General features: G+C 40.8%; 1 protein-coding gene across 1 annotated transcript; it reads left to right on the top strand.

Moving 5' to 3' along the window:
- The first annotated feature begins 2,834 nt into the window (after window positions 1–2,834).
- Window positions 2,835–6,871, top strand: foxi2 (forkhead box I2). Its single transcript, XM_084915773.1, has 2 exons — window positions 2,835–3,507; window positions 4,328–6,871. Exons 1-2 carry the CDS (start codon window positions 2,904–2,906, stop codon window positions 4,915–4,917), a joined length of 1,194 nt encoding a protein of 397 aa, XP_084771899.1. The 5' UTR covers window positions 2,835–2,903; the 3' UTR covers window positions 4,918–6,871.
- Window positions 6,872–18,885: the final 12,014 nt, after the last annotated feature.

The following is an 18,885-nucleotide window of genomic DNA, read 5'->3' as shown; positions in this document are numbered from 1 at the left end:
TGGAGCTCTCTCATCAGTCAAGTTGTGAACACTTGTTGGACTTAATCCTCCTCAAGCACCACAAAAGCTGCCATCTCATTATCCTCAAAGCAGCTCCCACTGTGTGTGCTGTGTTTTTTTTATCATTTTGGCCCCTCATGTCCTCCTGCTACATGTTTCATATATACGGCGCACCTCGGTGTTCAATATTGTAAACACAAATTTCTACTTTAAGCTCATCTTTCATGACATGTTATCTAAACTCATCGAACATCTCTTTTTTTCCCCCCTTCTGGAAGGTATCAAAACTTTCCCATGGCTGTGGAATACTTATGGTGAAGTTTTCCTGTGTGAAAACATGTATAAGATTATTTTTGATTGATGGTCCGAAGCCAGGGCATGCATAAGCATTCATAAAGTAAAAGTCCTTTCAGAATAGTTTGGTTTAATGCTATTTTTTTATAGAAAAAGGTTTGTAATTCTTGATGTAGTGACTACTATATGAAATTATAATAAAACAAACAAAATCTCTTAATGACTCAGAGAAATATAATTTGTGTATGGCAGTGTCACTATAGAGAAAAACTTTTTTGTTTTTAATATACTGAATGAAGTCGACCTTTAACTTTCACAGAGGGATTTGAAGCAATAGCAGCAAAAGTAACAAGACTAGGGGTTTAATCCATTTATTAACACCCAAAAAACAAGATTTAAAGTCCTATAAACTCACAATCACACTGATTTTTTTTTTCCAGAAAAAATCTTTTATTGTTATTTATTAATCTCCAGGTTCAAAATATACTGATCTTTTATTTTGAAAAATGAAAGAAATTTCATCAACTTTGACTAAAAGACAAAACAAATAACCGAATGTTCTCCAGACACCTTAATTACCCACAAAACCAACTTTAAAAACTCTTCAAACAAACAGATTTGTTATTTCTTGCCTAAGGGCAATAATGTTTGTGCCGCCGAGCAATTTTCGCTTGAGACTTCTTGACAGTTCACAATATTAATAGGTGCAGTTTAATTGCAGCTTTTACAAGGCACATGAACAATAACAGGAAGTCCTCTTTGGGAAGTGTTATTCTTCAAGCTTCACAAATCATATTAACTGGAGTATATGAAAATCTTAGAGCATCATTTTCTTACATACTAGGATCTAATTCATGAATTTCACATCAGATGAGTGAATAAAAGTTAGACACGAACAGTTAATTTAGAGATAAACGGTGAAGCATCACAAAAACCTTAATAAAATAAAGCAAAGAGCGCTATGAGAATGCATATCGAAAGTAGTGTTATTTATTAAAATGACTTACTGCAGGTGTGCAAGCTGAGTTTTTTTCCCTCTGAATATATATTCACATTGTGGGCGCTCAAATCACTGCTCCTCACAGGGATCTCTTTATTGTAAAAAAAAAACAGTATTACAGTAGGGTCAGGGACAGAGTCATAAACATGTATTTACATATATTTAATCTATGTATATGTGGTACATATACACAGTACACACAGTTTGTGTGTCTGTGCCTTTGCTTCCATTTCCATCAGAACCACACTGAAGTGCTTAAATCTGGGTTTAAGGGTTAAGTTTTGTTTTATTTTGATGAGGATCCTTGAGTCAAAGTTCACCATGTTTCGTGTTTTCAAAAAAATAAACACCACGTCAGTATGTAGGAGTAAATGTACAAAATAAATTTAGGATATTGGAAATAAGGTTTTTACAGATACAATACTAGTGCTACTGCTCACACCAAGGAGCTGCCGTACTTGAAGGATTTAATCCACTGCAGTTCCTTTAATCTACTTTAGGTTTTCATCTCATTTCCCGGAAGATCAAACATTAAATATTAATCCTGCATGATTTGCTTTATCAAAATATTAAGAGTTTTGGTGTGTGGATACTCCCATTGTCTTATGAGCTATGAGATACTGAAATGCACTGATTTGAAAAGCAAACTATCTTTCAGTAACACTGCTTTTTTTTTAAATAAATAAATAAATCCAAGTAAAAACACATAGAAAACATAATGACTACCATCCTTTAACCACACACTTGCTCTGGCACTTCAGCGTGGCTAAGGGATACTTTTTTCAAGTACCTGAAAAGAGTCTCATTGATTGGAGATGAAGAGAGGTTTAATAGTCCCCATGACTGCATATTCAGCTAATGGATACTACAAAACACTTTATTCATTTCCTGCATTTATAATGACTAATTGTTAGACTTTTGTTAATTAAAATCACTTAAAACCAATCATCTCATTCAGGGGATGTCTCTAACTGCACAGCTGCCCATAATGTGGATTGCTGAGTGGTTACAGGTAACGTGGCAGAAATCTGGATGGCTGCGGGTGATGGGTTTGCCTGCCCAAAGATCTGCTGTCAGCTCTCGGTATTTACAATCCAACCAAAATAACGTTTACAGTACTTAATATTAGTGAAGGAAGGGGGGGAGAAGGGACATTCGGTGGCTTGAAAAAAGTAAATTCTAGTGCAGGTCTAAGTGAGCAGGCCAGGAAATCCCATCTAAAAGCGATTATTACAGTCTGAGCCACGTTCGCTGTTTGTTGACTGAGGCTAAATGATCACAGCTTCCACCCCTCGGAGAAAATCTGAACCCAGCGGGTGTCTGTTGTGTCTCTCCGGGAGGTTTTAGGAGGGGAAACATTTTGAGAACCACTGACCCACTCTCTGATGAATGAGCTAGAGCGTGACCACACCCCCCGTTTACTCACCGTGTGTGTTTATTGGCTGTTGGGAAAAGCGCTCGCATGTGGCTCCTGTCAAGGGTTTATACTATTAAAACTCCCCAAACTCCTCCATCCTCCCTGACACTTGTTGCTGCTGTGCGCGCACCACCGGGGAGAGGACACCTGAATCGCTTCAGCATTTCTTTTTAGGATTTCCCGCAGGGAGTGATGAACTCCATCGATCCTCAGTCCCATCACCAGCACCACCACACCTCCCCTACCGTCGGTTCTCTCCCACCCAAAGGCGCCCAGGAGGCCCCGGATATGGCGGCTGCTGTCTACTGCGACAACTTCAGCAGCATGTACCACCAGCCGAGCCTCCAAGGTGCGCAAAGGCCCGCTGGCTACGGCCTCGGGGACTACGCGTCGTCTCCAAATCCCTACCTGTGGCTCAACGGGCCGAGCGTCAACTCGTCCGCTTCATACCTGCACGGCAACAACCCGTCGTTCATCCCGCCCTCCTACGGCTCGCAGCGGCAGTTCATAACAAACTCACCTGGATTCGGCGGGCCCGACCTGGGCTGGCTGTCCATCGCCAGCCAGGAGGAGCTGCTGAAGTTGGTCCGTCCACCCTACTCCTACTCGGCGCTCATCGCCATGGCCATCCAGAATGCGCACGAGAAGAAGCTGACCCTAAGTCAGATTTACCAGTACGTGGCTGACAATTTCCCCTTCTATAAGAAGAGCAAAGCGGGCTGGCAAAACTCTATCCGGCACAACCTGTCTCTCAACGACTGTTTCAAAAAAGTGCCGAGGGACGAGGACGATCCAGGTACCGTGAACGCATCACAGAAAACGTTATTAGTACATCAAAAGTGTTGAGGCGTTTAATACACGGAGTTTACTCATCGGGAGGGCTCAGTGGTGATCAGTTAAATAGAAAATTTCGTTCAATCAATCAAAATGTAAACTTTTAAAAAAAATAATATGAATAGTTAAATAACTTCATTTTACAGTGCCTAAGCAGATATGTGCGTAAAACCCTGTTTGATGCTTTGTAAAGTGTTTTTTTTACTGCCAATAAGTCAATATGATCAGGCCAGGTATGTGCTTTTCATATTGCAATGGAAAACAAGTAGCACTACTTCATATAGACAGACGGATAAATATGAGCAGACTGTATACAATAATGTAGTACAGTTTATGTTCCTCTGCCTACCTTCAGTAGTCTATTGTAGTATTTTTAAAGCAGTGCTTGTATTGTACACTATGACTGGAATGTTGTTTTTTATTCTAACCTGTACTTCAGTCTAGACTAGAAAGACAGTCAGCTCAGGAAGAGGTGCCAAGAGAACTCCCAAGTGTCCAGTAGTGCAGATAATAGGAAACTAGGGATGGCAGTATAATACAGTACATTTTTACCTATTGGATCTTAGCTTCCGTGACACAGACGTCTCTTATAGATCATTTCTTTTATGGTTCATTCACATTGCTTTGATTTGTACTGTAAAGTTTGATGGGAAGCTTTAAAAAATGGCATCAGAAAGAAATTTAGGATTTTATTTAGTCAGACAAATTCTGATCAGGTAATGTTTCAATATTACAAAACTGAAGTAATTCAGATGTGATGTGTCTCTCATTTCCACTTGCAGGGAAGGGGAACTACTGGACGTTGGATCCAAACTGTGAGAAGATGTTTGACAACGGAAATTTCCGCAGGAAAAGGAAAAGACGATCGGATCAGAGCAGCGCAGGAGGAGCAGCAGCAGCAGCTGTGGGTGCCACAAAGGTTGAGGATGGTAGGCCGACAGCGGCCGCCCCACTGAAACCCTCAGACAGTCCTCAGCTCCTGGGGCCTTCCTCCCCAGAGATGGAAGTGATGAGCGAGAACCACAAAACATCCGCATCTGCGTCCCCGCCTGGACTGGCCTCCTCTGCTCCTTGTTTCAATAACTTTTACAGCAATATGTCCACGCTCAGCTCGGGGGGCCCCAGCCGACAGGGGTCCCTTGGACTGGTGAACGAGCTCTCAAACAGGAACATAACCGCCCTGAGCCCATACCACCCCAACCACAGCGGGCAGGACACGGGGCCATCAGAGCACAGCGAGAGCTTGCATTTTAACCGTGGAGTGTACTACAACACGTTTGGCGGCGGGCAGAGCGGACAGTTCAACAGTCACTTCTATAACAGTTTCAGTGTCAACAGCTTGATCTATCCCAGGGAAGGCACTGAGCTATAGGACCTGCTTTAACCACAGCGTCACACTGTTGCAGGGACTTATTTTTGCTCTATGACTCAAACGCATGCTTGCATGCATTTATTTCTGCAGCGAGATCTAAGTACAGGCTGGGTTGCACTCCACCACATAAAAGAACACAACACTTCCTTCACCGATCAACATGCCAGACAGATTAAAGAACACGAAATATTTTTTAAGTTAATTTAACTTTTAACATTCAAACGGTGGAAAGGTCAGCCTGAAAGTGTAACAAAAATGAAGCACTTCTCTTTTTTCTTCTTTTTCATGACTATATCAAAGCTCTCAGTGGTTTTTAAAAAAAGACTGCCACTGAAAACTGCATTTTTTGAAAATCTTTATTTTATTTTTTATTTTTTGAATATGTTACTTTTGCTTTTTAGATAAAACCGCTCAAGATGTAAACATGCATTTGCCAAGTGTGGCCCATTTTTCTCCGGAGCAGCCAAATTCTTCTATCAGATCACATAGTTGAGTCGCAGTCAATGCAAATCTGCCAAAGTTGCCTTCGTGAGACCGCCATTACCTCAAAACAACAATCACATGACATGAAAGTGCCCAATACTACGACAGGTTTCTTTGTATATTTAGACACATAATAACTGATTTCACAGACAAGTAAACTTAAACGGGGCTTGCCTTATTTTTTTAATATCTCCATGTTGACTAAAACCGCAGCACTAAGGCTCATTTAAATACGCGTGTGCTTTATAAATATGTATTTTTGTAAATTATAAAAGTAGTTGGTGACTATTTATGCTATTTATGCAAATAGGCTTTTTTTATCTACTGTTGTCTGAACATAGTTTGGTTAAAGCAGAATATTAGCTTTGCAAAACGCAGAAGAAATGCTCTCACTAAACTCCCAGATCTGTACACTAAAGCTATATCCTATACTATGGTTTCACTCAGGATTCAATGTGACAATCACTGAATGGCTCATGTATCTTCTGTTGCCTTTGTTTTTCTTTATACGTTATATTCAGCACATAAGCAGATTCATCTGCCATCACAAATAAATGCTGGGTGCTATCTACTGTAAAGCTTTGGGGTCCTATGGACTAGAAAAGCGCTATACAAATGCAGGCCATTTACCATTTACTGTATTGTCATGCATCCTTTTAAACAGGGCATGAGGTGCATTCAGGTCTTCATTGTAATTTAAATGTATTCCCCATAAATTTACTTTAATTTAATAATCAGTTGTAAAGTCAAACAACTTGCATAAAAAAAATACTATGAACATTTTTTTTAGTTTGTCATGTTCACCTATTATTTACATATTATTTTTATTGTGTGGGTCTTTTCAAGTTCCTTTTCCAGCTTTTATAAATATTCTGCTCGTACTCAGAGTTTAACAAGAATCTATGGCTTGAGTGTAGTGGTTTAAAGTCAAGTTTACAGCACGGCTCTTTTATTCTGTTTAGTCCATTTTTCTTACTTTCAGATCAGCGATTAGTGTTTGTCGGGTGGTTTTTGCTCTCAGAAGACAATTTTAGTACCAGGTAGTTTGCCTGCTTATGGGCCTCCTGCCTCTATCTGCCACTGCTAATGGTGTTCGTAAAAAAATAAAATAAAATGACACCAAAACAAAAATTGTTCCTAAAAATAAGAAAAGTTCACACGGATACTTTCACATGCAGTTTTGTACTAATTATAAGGAAAAGTGAGACAACTTCAAACTTCTAGTGAAAGACCTCCAGTGAATTACTGACAAGGCTAAAGTGTCAGCTGATCTCCAGATTGCGATATTCATCTAGAGGAAGTCAAAACACGGAGAGTTAAGTTTCCAGTAAGGAGTTAAACGAAATGTTTCTCTGAGGAAAATTATTCCTCGAAACTTTCAACACGTACATTTCTGAAGTATGTTTTTTTCTATATTATTGTTCTGTCAATATTTCTGTACAGCATTACAAAGAGATTAAACTTGTACCCTCATGATACGAAAACATGCTTTGTTTTAAATTTACAGCCTGCTCTGTGTGCAACTTTTCCTTTCTCCTGTCACGTTTGCAACATTTACCACTTCAAAGGGAACAGCAGATTAATATTTTTGCGCCTACTTCTAATACTAAATATGCTCCACAGGCAGAGACGAGCTGTGCTCAGTTCTGACCAAAATTAAGAAAGAAAGTTCAAGGTTGGAGCCGGTCCAAAGACTCAGCAGTTTACAGACGACTTCATACAGAAAGAATACGTGAAACAATAGAGCCATTGTGCTCTGTCCTTTATGCCGGTCCCCATGTATCAATTAGGGACTCTCTGAAGAGAGGTGAAGATATCCCCCTTAAGTATCTCTTTGTCTCCATTCTCCAGCAGTGTTTGTCCCAAACTGAGAGGAGGCCATGTTCCTTTGTTCCTGCTAAGAAACGATGCAACGAGAAATTCCCTCTGCAAATATTTGCCACCCATTGTGCAGATTAGGGACAATGATGTGATGATTTATTTAGTTTTCACTGTTTATAATTCACACCATGCATGTGTCCAGGTACTTAAGCACTGTGCCGTGAAATTGACATGACTGTACTTCCTTATTATCTCGGATTTGCGTCTTTTTTCTTTTGGCCCTCGGTTATGAGAATGGTTGCAGACTGCTGGGGAGGGCGTGGGGGTGGGAGGGCGTATCGTTTCTATTTAGAGGATCCAAACATAATTAAAGGGGAAAAAATATTGTCATAATGTAATAATAGAACATTGTTTAAAAGCATTTCACCTCATGCCATGCACTTGTGTGACCCTTGTTTCATTAATAATAATCTGACCTACTAATTAAGCCCTATTAATGTAGCTTTTCACGATTGCAGCTTCGTAGCCAAAGAGTCATTCCAGTGTGATCTAATCTGTAAAAGCAAGGATCAGTTAGCACGTTGTTCATGCCCCCGATCATCTCAAACGTGTTTCTTCTTCTGCGCTCCTCTCCAGCGCTGCGGTGACTCCTGAGTGACAGTCAGATTACCTAGATCTGACCTTCGATGTCAATGTACATCGAGCAGACGGTTCCGGCGCTTTTCCCATCCTGGTGGACTTCTCCAGAGCTGTCCGTGAATGAGCATTCCTGCTGCCAAGTGTGAACTTTTCAATTAGAGAGGATCCACTGACCCAGGCTCTGTTTGATCACCTTCTTTTGTGCCTGGAACATCGGGCACCTCGTCCTAATTTGGCATTCGCGCGGCCCTATTGGGTGACATTTGAAAAGCAGCATTGTTGGGCCAGCTGGGAAGCAGGTTAAATACTAGACTGCTGGTGCTATTTCGATCAGTGAGTGACTGTACAGTGTAGGCCGAATTCAAGTCCCGAAACGACCCCACAAGACACCCCCCCTCTCCTCTCCCCAAACCCAAATTGTTCCTCTGATAATGGACAGGGAAGAGGTGACACCTCGCTAATGAGAAACATCTTAGAGGGAGCACAGAAAGCAACTGTTCAGTCTCGTCAGCATGTTTCACAGGAAGGGCCGGAGATCAACTTCATCAAGGATCCCTGACTGCGATGTTAAATAAGCACAGCAGAGTGATGCTGCGTCGGGCCGGTGGCTCATTTCAGGACACGGGACTGTCAATGTCCCGGAATGATCCACGAAAACAAAACAGGTTTTCCCCATGTCTGACAATAGCAACTCTTTCATGCTATTAGGTCAAGTATTTTATAATTGGACCTTACTCCTTAACTTCAATTTGATGTAAAGGTCAAACCATGTCTGTGAAGCATCAGTGCCCTTTAAAAAACAATTTTATTACTTCGTTATTATGATCATCTACAGTCCTGTGGAGATAAATAGTCAATTTAACAAATAAGATTAAATAAAGGAAAAAATAATGTGATGGACAGCACAAATTATTGTGCTCTTTTTTTGTTGCTCTCTGGCTTGTCTTTAGCAACTATAGAAGGTTACAGGTGCTTTTCTTCAATAAAGTGATAACAAAGTCAATTTTTTGGTGTTTTTTTTATATTTGATGATGTTTTTGGTCATAATTGTGCAGAAAGAGAGAACATTTTAAAGAAGAAGCCATGCACCACTCAATCTGGGAGTAAATGCTTCAAGTTACGTTACCTGTGAACACCATTCTGACTTTTAATTCTAAAATATAAAGGAGAATAATAGTTTTGGCATGTGTAGAAAAACAAATCTTGGTGGGCTGCGTACTGTAGAAGTGGGAAGGTGGGGAGGGTTGAAATAGTAGGGTGGCTTGGGGGGGTCTTGGGCATGATTTGATCCTGGAAGGCTCAATTAAGTGGTTCGTTTACCCCTCGTGTGGAGCTGGTGAATTGGAGCCAGGTCAGCTCCGGGTTGAGATGTTGTTCATTATTTTTCCGCCTGTCGGATCCCATGAGTGGCCGCTGGAGACGGTGGCTGCTCGGCGGCCGAGGAGCAAAGGGCCTGCCGGTGGGGTACGTCAAACACACTCTAAGCCTCTCCCCTTGCCGAGGGGATTATGATCAACAAAGCATGTCCCACACCTGCACCGGCCAGCACAATGGAAACTCCGCGGGCCAATGGAGACGCAGAGAGAGACCAGTTATTAGAGGCCCCCACCAATGTAATGGATTACATTAACCCCTTCTGTTGTTCTTCCTCCTGGAGCTTAAACATTGAACTGACGGAATCCACATCCCATTGAGAAAAACTTTAGCAACACTTTGTTGCAACAGCTTTTTTCCAGTCTGTCCACTCACCAGTGGGGATGCACTTTAACTTCACTACTAAGCTGTTTGGTGACCTAACCAAATGCTGTGAGGGTTTGGGAACGTTTGGATAGCTCTTCTTACCAATACTACACACTGGTGGTGATTGTACTAAAGGCTTTAGTCTTATATAAGTATATACAAAACCAGTTGAACTAAAGATACTTTTTTAATGACTGTTTAACTTTTTGGTCACTTTTATTTATTTATTTTAATCCGAAACAGGGAACATTCAACAAACTGTAAATACAGCAGCAAGGCCTACCCAGTGAGTAGGTGTGAAGTTACTCACAACAGGCATGTGTCTAAACGTTAAAAAGTACTTAAAGTTAATAGCTTGGTTTTTCAACACAGGTATCATATTTTAGCTTAGTCATGTGTAAACAAAATAATTTCAGCTCTTGGTTGGATATTGTTGAGGCTAGCCTGTAAATCCCTTAAAATATTGAGAATTAATTGCGTTTTCCTCACACTTCACTCACAGCAAGGTGACTGGTGATTTGTGGTCTTTCTGTTTTCTATTTATGAGGTGAAAAATCCGAATCAAAAGAATCCAAAGGCATTTTGTTGGGCTTTTTGGAAAGTGGCCACAGTCAGTGTGCCGGGATCAAATGATGCCTTCTGGCTCTCAAAAATGTTTTGCCAGTCTACAACAATTCCAACATGATGAATACATTTTTTTAAAAAAGGCACAGTGTTATTTTGAATCATTTAGGTCAGTGCTCTCTCTAAGCAGTTCTCCATCCAGTCTAGTCCATCCCCATGAGAAACAATCTTACCTGCCTCTTGTATCCTGGGTTTCATGATAGGAGGAGCATGTCATTTGCCAGTCTCAGTTTGCTGAAGCAGATCTTGGCTCTGGTCCCACCAACCGCCTTTATATGCCTTCTTCAGTATGATCACAAGTCATCCACTTGGTCCACGCAGCAAATTTTACCTGCTACCGCAAACCTGCTGTTCTAAAATGTTCCTTTTGGTTTTCAACTTTTGAGAAAGATGCTAAGTAGTAATGTTTAGCCTTCTCTGTTTGTACCAGAAATAAAACCAGTTCCCAGCCACAGGTCTGTTACAACCTATCTGTTGGAGTCACCCTTGTTCACAAATAGCTTAGATTTTGTTTCCGACTTACCTCCCTCAGAATGCAACACAGTCGAACTAATCATCAATCTCTAAATCTCAATCTCTAAAGCAATATATTTCTAATTAGTCCTACCTAGGATTTCCATAGAAATTGACATAGCTCACCTCTGGGTACTAGAGGTAGTCTTGCCTCTGGTTTTCATTCAATCCAGTCACTAGATAGAAGGACTGATGGATGAACTTGAAACTGCATTGCGTTGTGTTGTTCCCTCCAGCCCAACAACTTGGAGTTCACATTTGCCCTGGATTGAGTATGCCAATAATACATTGACCTCTACAGGTACTGGACTCTCTCCTTTTGAAGCCTGCCTTGGTTACCAGCCTTTGTTTCCAGCTCAAGAACGAGAGGAAGATATTTTCATCCATCCAGCTCCATCTATGTTGCTGCCACTGAGTATGGAAAAAGGCTAAGGCCGCCCTCCTCAGAACCACGGTTTGACAAACAAAAGGGGAACCCCTCAGCCTCGCAGTGCTCCCCAGGTCAGAAGGCTTGGCTCCAAGGACATTTTTTTTAACATACTCCTCCCAGAAACTCTCTCATAGATTTATTGGTCCTTTTGAAATATAGAAATCAATCAGTTCATCTGCAGACTGTTTTAAATTGTCTGCTTCTATGAGAATCATCACTATCATCCCACATGTCTGAAGTCAAACCATCCACTTCTAGCCCTCTGTCTATTGTCAGATGAGGGTAGAGTCAAAAATATGTGTTACTACTCTTGTGCTGTTGTTGGTCCATCATCTTAAAAGCTGAAATCAAACTGAGCATTAATAACAATTAAAAGTGCCCATTGCAGCCACTGTCTGTACTTCTGTCTTTACTGAACATCTCCCAACTCTGCTGCCCCTTCTTTTCTGTTCAGGCATATTTCTCAACCAATCAGCACTCAATCGATGCACAGCATCATCCGCATGAAGCAATGTGCAATTGGAATCTTTGAAAACTGGATGGGAGGATGTTTGTGTTCGTTGAAAACCCTTCGCTGGAGGGTCTCTGTTGGCAAATGCATACCAGTTCAGTTTATATTGTGCAGTAACCTCAACATGTTTTACATTGTAAGGTCAAGACCCTACAATAATACAGTGAAAGACCCAACAATCAGATGGCCCCCTTTGAGCAAGCACTTTGTGACAGTGAGAAAGAAAAACTCCCTTTTCACAGGATGAAACCTCCAGCAGAACCAGGTGAGGGGTACAAATACGTAAGGTGTTTGCTCATGATACAAATACGTAAGGTGTTTGCTCATGATACAAATACGTAAGGTGTTTGCTCATGATACAAATACGTAAGGTGTTTGCTCATGATACAAATACGTAAGGTCTCAAATCGATTTACAAATTCTGCAAGACCTTATCAAACTTACTTTGGACACTCTCCCCTCATCTCCAGCAGAAGCTACAGTCCCATTCCTATTGAAAGAACTCCCTTTCACACCACTTGCTTGCTTTCTGAATACCGATTCCACTTTTACAATAAAATCTGTAAAGCTGCTGCCGGTCTGCTGTCTGAGACCAATTTGTGGTTAAACATGACACTGCTACTAATATTCAAACTCATCACACCAGCTTAAACTAGGGTGTTATTAACTGCACAGCCACATTCGCTGTACAACTCTTGTAGTGGTGTCAATAACATATTCTCCATGTCCCATTTCTCAGACTGTATCAACAAGTAAACAGCATTGTTTACCCCAAAATGTGCAGCGGTAACATAGTTTGCGAGTGTGTTTGGGGTTTATTTTAGGTGTGTTTTGGAACAACAGGATACTCAAATATTTTCAGTGGAGGAGGGTGTCAGTCCCTAGGGAACCCGTCATGGGCAAATTGGACCAAAAGCTCAGTGGAATGCACATCGTTGCCCTCGTCCTCACCCCCTCCCTAATACTCCCACCTCCACCCCTTCCACACACACACACTCCCTTCTTTTCTCTTTTCTCCTTTAATTGGGCCCATTTTTCTGGCACCTCCCCAGATCACACTGTCATTTTACACTGCGTAATAAGCTATTAGCCCCAGCCGGACCGGGTTCCACAGCCACCCCACGCTAATCAACATGGACATGGCCATTGTGAAGGACTGGTACTCAGAACATCACAGTCCTGCTATTGTTATTGGCTGGACCTCAAGGCCCTGGTTGCCCATGCCTTGGCTCACAGAGGGAGGAGGTGGGAGGAGAGGGAGAAGTAAACAGAAGGAGGAGATCAAGGAGAGGTGAACTCACTCTCGCTACCCCCTAGGAAACAGTGAAAACAAACTGTCACACCTTTGGTTCAGCCACTCTGCTTTGACAAAAATATGACTTTCTACCTCGTCCTAAAAGAGCAGAGCGCCTGTTAGAAAAATGCTGATACTAGACTTGTAAATGAAGATTTTATTCATTGCATATTTTACCACCTCAAGTTTATCCAGAAAGTATTCTGGAATGTGTATTTTTCCGTCTGTCTTTACCTTCTGGATTTATTTTTGATACATTTTTTTAATCTTTGTTTTTGTATGCCACATTGCAAAGAGTTGGGCACGTGGTGCATGACAAAATACATAAAAATCAGCATGAAGGGAAATGGCAATCCTGCATTGGGAGCATCTTTTCATTGTGGGGTGCTCAGAGGTTTGGTCTACTACGATATTTTGTTTTCTCAGGTTGGTCTAACAGGTTAGCTTGCCAAACATGACACTTTTTTTTTCTTTACTTCTTCCATTTCACGTTTCAACACCCACAGTTCAACCACAAACGTACAAAACTGCGCTGTGCTGCTTTCACACATTCGTAATAAATATCACAAATGTTGTTTATTTGTAATCAAATGGTGTAGTTACTTATTTAGCAAAACCTTTGTTAAAAACATTTTAGATAAGAAGTCTCTGGGCCTGCCTCAATGGAGAGGAGCTTTCCTCAACCATATAACAGCTCCCGTACATGTCTCGACACCTCCAGGCGGAAAATCAGGGGGTTAGACGAGGCCTTGGCACTGCAGACCGTCTGAGGCGCTAATACTTGCACAAAGACTTGGCAGGGAGAAAGCAGAGCTGTATTTTATGTTGGGGATATACATGTTTCACAGTCGTTGAAGATTGTCAAGCACTCATTTGTTACCAGGAGTCAATTCTGAACTCCTGCCGCAGAACTGATATACAAGTAGGTAAATCAAATGTGAGGTCTGTTGATTTATCCTGCTGGAAAGCTAAATAGTGATAGATTTTAGGATTTTATTTTGCAAGATATCAAGAGTTTTTTAAGAGAGTCTGTGTGTGTGCGCGCGCTTGGTGGAATGCTGGGACTGAGGTGTGAACAGGTGCAACAGGGGGAGTCCAGGCAGGTGAGTTCCTGTAGTTACTATGTGAGTCTGGCTTGTGGTTAGATGTTGGAGTGGGGATAAACTTCTTCTTTACTTTATTAAGTTTTCTTCACTTTGACCACAATTTTTTCACATTTTGAGTAAAATTTATTAACTTTAATAAAAACAGGTTTGCATTAGCAAAATGTGTGTAATTAAAAGCAAAAGAATAAATTGCTACAAAAAGGTTTTTTATACGCCGCAATCTGTGTCTATCTATCAAGATCCTTCTTCTACTTACACACATGCACGCACAAACATGTGCACACACTCACCCACCCTACCAGCCTCCAACCTCTAATCCAGCCACCACCTCTGAGCCCAGGGTCCTCAGGAAAAGTTCATCCAGAGGGCGGAATCAACCTCCATGGCAAAAAGCTGGGGCTAGAGAGGCATTCAGTGAGGTTGGTGTGGGATGTGTGTATGAGTTTGCAGTAGTGTGTGTAAGAATGGAGGGGACTGTAAGTGGGCATCATTCCTGATGAGTTTGAATGTGTGTGCATGGATGTAGTTGTGTTGGAGGTTCACTGGTTCTGAGGTTTTTTTTCTTCCACATTTGTCATAGTTCACCGCTCTGAACGTCTGCTCACGGGTCACAGCTGAGCTTCTGGTCAGGCTCTCGGCCATACCAGCTGTCTGAAATCGCATATTTTTTGGAGGGAAAGATGAGGAGTAGCTGTCTGGAGTAACGCTAAAAGATCATTTTAGGAGGTCTCAGAGAGGCATAACCGAATTGATTATATGCTTTCATCAATGACAACTCATCTTAATGCACTGGTTTTTGTGTATGATGTAACAACATTTCCCTTGAAAAATAAAATCAGTTATTGTTATTATCATTTAATGTTTTTTAAATATTTTAATATGCTTCAAATTAAATATATTTTAAGTTCAATATGGTAGTTCAATCTTTTTTGTGTGTTATTTTATTGATATTTCATGTATCTAAAAGTAACAGTAAACCTAACTAAAATTTATATGAAAATTAACTTATACTTAACTTTTTTCTCACCAAGCATTTCTAAACTGCTTTTATTTATTTCTAAGATCATCCTTATAGAAAATTAGTAAACCTTCAAAATTAATTATTCACTGTTTTAAATAATTCAGTTTTTGTCAGTAAGTTCAATTATCAGTAAGTTATAACAACAGGAGTTGCTTTAGTAAGAAATCTAATGACACATGCCTTCAGTATATGATCTAAATTCAAGATCTAAAGTTATTTTTATCTACTGATAATGTAGTTTACACCTAAAACTGATGTGAAACTATAAAGACATATGCAACAGGCTGCAGGATTGCATGGTCACCCTTAAATCATTGCTAACTGGCAGGACCTGAAGCTGCTCTACTTTTTCTGTTTTTCCTGCTGCTCATAATTGTTAAACCAAAACAAAAAAGCAGAAGTTGATTGTCAAAAGTTTAAAGACAAATAACTGCAAACAGAAAATGGCTCCGACAATTAGTTCACTCAGATTTTACATAGAGAGTGGGAGCAGTAGTCCTCATGTGGCCCAGACCCAACCCTAATGAGGCAAGTTGTTGTTTCTGGGGTTCCAGTTAGAGTTGGGATGATTTAGGGTTTCCACATTAAATGGAAGTTAACAAAATGTCCTATCATTGATAGCTGACTGTGTGTGTGTGTGTGTGTGTGTGTGTGTGTGTGTGTGTGTGTGTGTGTGTGTGTGTGTGTGTGTGTGTTGTTTACAGTTTACACAGTAGCACTCTGGCAGTGCATCAAAACCTTGTTGCTTTTTGTTATGAGGTAAACACAACCCTCAACCCTGAGGCAAGGCCAGGACAATCACCCAGACCAAGAAGGCATCCCATAGCTATGACACCCCCAGTACTCCAAACCTTCACGTGATAGTTCGTACACACAGTAGGGAATATTTTAGTAAGAGCGCTAACGTAAAGACTGATACACAGCACGCTGTGAACACAGAAGACGAGTGTGCTTGTTTGCAGTTTTATCCTGGGTGACTTCATCAGCAGTCATCGAGTATTTCAAGGATAACCTCACGTTTTGTAAATGGTGTTGAGTGCCCACCATGTTACATTTGACACTATTGAGAAAAACAGTAAAGTGTAGTGTTTAACTATAAGATGCACCATATATCACTTTTTAATAACAAAATGCTTACGTCTCACTATCCAGCACAGTTCTCCATAACAAGTGTGTGCTTTTTAGAAAGACAGCTATTTGTAGGCCACCTGACTCAAACACACATAGAGGCAAACAGGGTTATGCTCCGTGGGTTCTGTGTGTGTGTGTGTGTGTGTGAACCAAATGAGGGAAGAACTGGAAAGCCCCCAGCGCAGGTGCAATACAGGGCCATCCGCGACGCTCCGTCAGCTTCACACCGGGCCAGCAAGGGGTTCAGACAGGGGGGTGGAGGATGAGATCTTCTCACCCTGCAGGCCTTCTTCCGTGCAGCAGAGCTGGTAATTTGGACAGAAAACTGGATTTCTGCCCAACAGCAAAGCAGAGCCTGGGCAGAGATGCAGTGAAGCAGCCCACAGCTGAGACTCAGAGCAGGCAAATAGGGGCTGAACTCAGGATGACCAATATATTTTCATTCATTCATTCGCTTGTCTTTTATTTCCCCCTCTACTCCCACCTCCACCTCTTGACCTCTCGCTGCACTGATCTACTTTTCTGTGATCAGCTTAGTCTGTCTCTGCTCATTGGGACGGTTCATCAGCTCTATTGTTAACAATTGAAGAGCGCATAGTACAGTTCCTATTCACAACATTTAGGACGGGCTTGCCATAACTACTTGACATAACTACTGCAGTAATAACACAGATGATACTTACTAAAAACAGCCTAAAGTTTCCCTAAATCCAAAATGTTTTGTTGCAGAAACTGTACTAAAGATAAAAAATAAGGAAAACCTTCTGATAAAGCATTGAATTCTCCAAATAGCTTGTTGTTAAGGCATAAAAACTGCACACCCTTAGCACTCCTTGTGCATATAAAGGGGCACTCAATAATGATGATGTACATACAGGTGTGTGCATGTATGTTGTGGTGCTAGACAGACACTAATTTCCACCTGCAACAGAGCAATGGGCCAAAAGCACAGCTTCAAATAATCCAAAGCAAACTATCGCCTGATGTTCTGTCTGTAGTATTGGGGCCAGTGGAGACACTGGACTTCCAGTTCAAATCCAAATTTTCTGATAACCGCTTCATAGCGTGCTTCCTAAAAAAGTGTCCATACAACAATCGAATATGTGGTGGGTACTTCAGGAAGCACTGGGTCCAGATTACCTCCACATAGTTTTTGACAAAAGCAATGTTTGAATGAACAAAAAAAATTCATAATTAAAAATATGTATATTTAGCACCTTGACTATGGTTCCTAAGATGTCCTTAATTTGCAGGTGACTTGGAGATTGTTATTTTAAATTTGTTTTTATAATTGCCAAAGTTACCACAGAATTAATGCAATACATCTGCAGCAGTTAACTTTAGTTTGTGCTTAAGCGGGGAATTCAAGTAGTTCCTAAGATGTAGCCCACACAAGCGACCAGCATTAATACCTGAATGACCACAGTTGCACCAAAGCAATGTGCAGTTACACTTCTAGAGGTATCAACTTACAGCTTAGGGTTTCTGAATTGTTATGATGGGCCTACACTGTAGATTTAACACTATATATAAGTCCCCTTTTATAGGGGAGCCAATAGTTTTAACAGATCTACTAACCATGGATTCATTTCTAAGCAAAACCACAGCTAGCTCATTTTACTAACTACCTGAATTTAACCAGTGCAAATTAGCTGGTGGAAACAAAGTAACAGCCAAAGTTACTGTTACTTTTTCACCTGCTAAGTAAATGCATGCATCATTACTTCTTTTTGTGTATGTGTGCGTGTGCTTGTGTGTGTGTGAGGCAGCATACATTGATTAAAGTCAATATTCTATATTGTGATATTCACATATTGATCTAACATGCAGTCTCAGCAATTGTTGCATTTTGAAAGACAGTGACTAAGCAACTAAGTGACTAAGCATGTGAAACATTGACAATCCTAACTCATATACTTTTTACTTTTTGCATTGGGATTTTTTCCTTCACCCTCCAAAGTTCACTCCAGTGAGCCGTTACATGGCACAGCCAAAGCTCGAGGCCCTGGGCTCACAGCTTTGATCCATTTATGCAGTCCTTCCGATAAACTCCCACTCCATTTCCAAATAAATTAACACCCCTAATGGAAACTATAAAAACTACGCTGGGTGCAAAATATGGCATGCTTTTATTTTTCCAGCATTCATTTATAATTTACAGTAAATTGCAAATCATTTAAATACTTTCCACTTCCAAAACCTTTTGCTCTGAAACCGGAATACACAATAAGGCCAGCTGCAAAAACACCTGTGTCCATGCCTTTCAATGACAAAACTGACACTCTGGCCTCTTTAATAAATACAGATAGTCATAGCCATTAGTAAATGTGCTCCACAGTCATTACAGATCGATTAGTGCAGTTTTACACTCCAAAAAACTAGCATTGTATGAGCGCATGGACAGCTCAGTTACCTTAAATAACATAATTTATCAGAGCCAGTTACACAATCTGACTTTAAAGGTTGTTTCCATACCGCTCTTTTTGTGTGTGTGTGTCTCTATTTTTGCCCTCAAACAGATAAAGTCTTGTAGATTCACCTGCCAGGCTTTGTTAGTCAGTGTGAGGTCTACATCTGCCAAGGCAAGCACAGCAAAGTAATAGAAGGTAATAAAGTACCCCGTAATAGAGCATCGCAGAGGAGGTAATTACAGTG

This window comes from Perissodus microlepis, chromosome 19 (assembly GCF_051167445.1).
Source record: "Perissodus microlepis isolate ML-2025 ecotype Zambia chromosome 19, ASM5116744v1, whole genome shotgun sequence".
In the NCBI taxonomy this organism is placed as follows: domain Eukaryota; kingdom Metazoa; phylum Chordata; class Actinopteri; order Cichliformes; family Cichlidae; genus Perissodus; species Perissodus microlepis.
The sequence above is the reverse complement of the archived record's forward strand: the minus strand, read 5'-3'. Positions and strand labels throughout refer to the sequence as shown.